The sequence below is a fragment of the Eimeria tenella genome, genomic scaffold, assembly GCF_000499545.2.
Source record: "Eimeria tenella Houghton genomic scaffold, Eth_scaff4580, whole genome shotgun sequence".
NCBI classification, from domain to species: domain Eukaryota; phylum Apicomplexa; class Conoidasida; order Eucoccidiorida; family Eimeriidae; genus Eimeria; species Eimeria tenella.
The window spans coordinates 1,522-2,284 of NW_013545511.1; the positions used below are offsets into that span (position 1 = coordinate 1,522).

The 763-nt window shown below is 61.5% G+C and overlaps 1 protein-coding gene across 1 annotated transcript; it reads right to left on the reverse strand.

Moving 5' to 3' along the window:
- Window positions 1-226: 226 nt before the first annotated feature.
- Window positions 227-429, reverse strand: ETH_00040395 (uncharacterized protein; the record flags this gene model as incomplete). The annotated part of the gene is made up of 1 exon (XM_013380202.1): window positions 227-429. A coding segment is annotated over one exon (203 nt), but the record flags the coding sequence as incomplete, so codon positions are not given.
- Window positions 430-763: the final 334 nt, after the last annotated feature.

Below are 763 nucleotides of genomic sequence, written 5' to 3' on the forward strand. Positions count from 1 at the left end.
AGGGACCCCCAAAAGGGCCCCCAAAGGGGCCTCCAAAGGGGCTCCCTATAGAGGCCCTCATTTGCATGCAGAGAGTCCTATTTGGGGGCCCCTGGGGGGCCCCCAAATTGAGTAGCAGAGCCTCCTGGGTGCTCTGGAATGACAGCAGCAGCTAATAGTGTTTGCTGCACTGTCTAGGGGGGCCCCTAAACAGCAGCGCGCGCTTGCTGTGCCCTTGGGGGGCCCCCTAAGGGGCCCGCCGAGGGGCCCCCGAGGGGCCCCCTGGGGTAGCCCCCGAGGGGCCCCCTGAGGGGGCCCCCGGGCCTTGTAAAACCCTTTTTGAATTGGGGGGCCCCACAACTATTTGCTGCTGCTTCCGCCTCGCCGGGCCCTGCGGCTGCGAGGGCCCCTGCCGCTTCCTTCCCGCTGCCCTATCAGCAAAAGACCCTCCTGCAGCAGCAGCAACAGCAGCAGCAGCAGGTTTTGGGTTGAAAGGTACCGCTCGCTGGGAGCTTCGGCACAATAGTTAGGGTTTAGGGTGTAGGGTTTAGGGTTTCTGTACTCGAGTGTCCTGGCTACTTCCCAGGCGCCGCGAGGCATTGATGTGAAACTGAAGATCCTGCACCTGCAGCAGCAGCAAACAGCAGCAGCAAGCAGCAGCAGCAAGCAGCAGCAACTGCATATTTTTTCCTCCTTCGACAGTCTGAACCCCTAGGTGGCTGCTGGAGCAAAACCATAATCGCAACAGCAGCAGCAGCAACAGCAGCAGCAGCAGCAGCAGCAG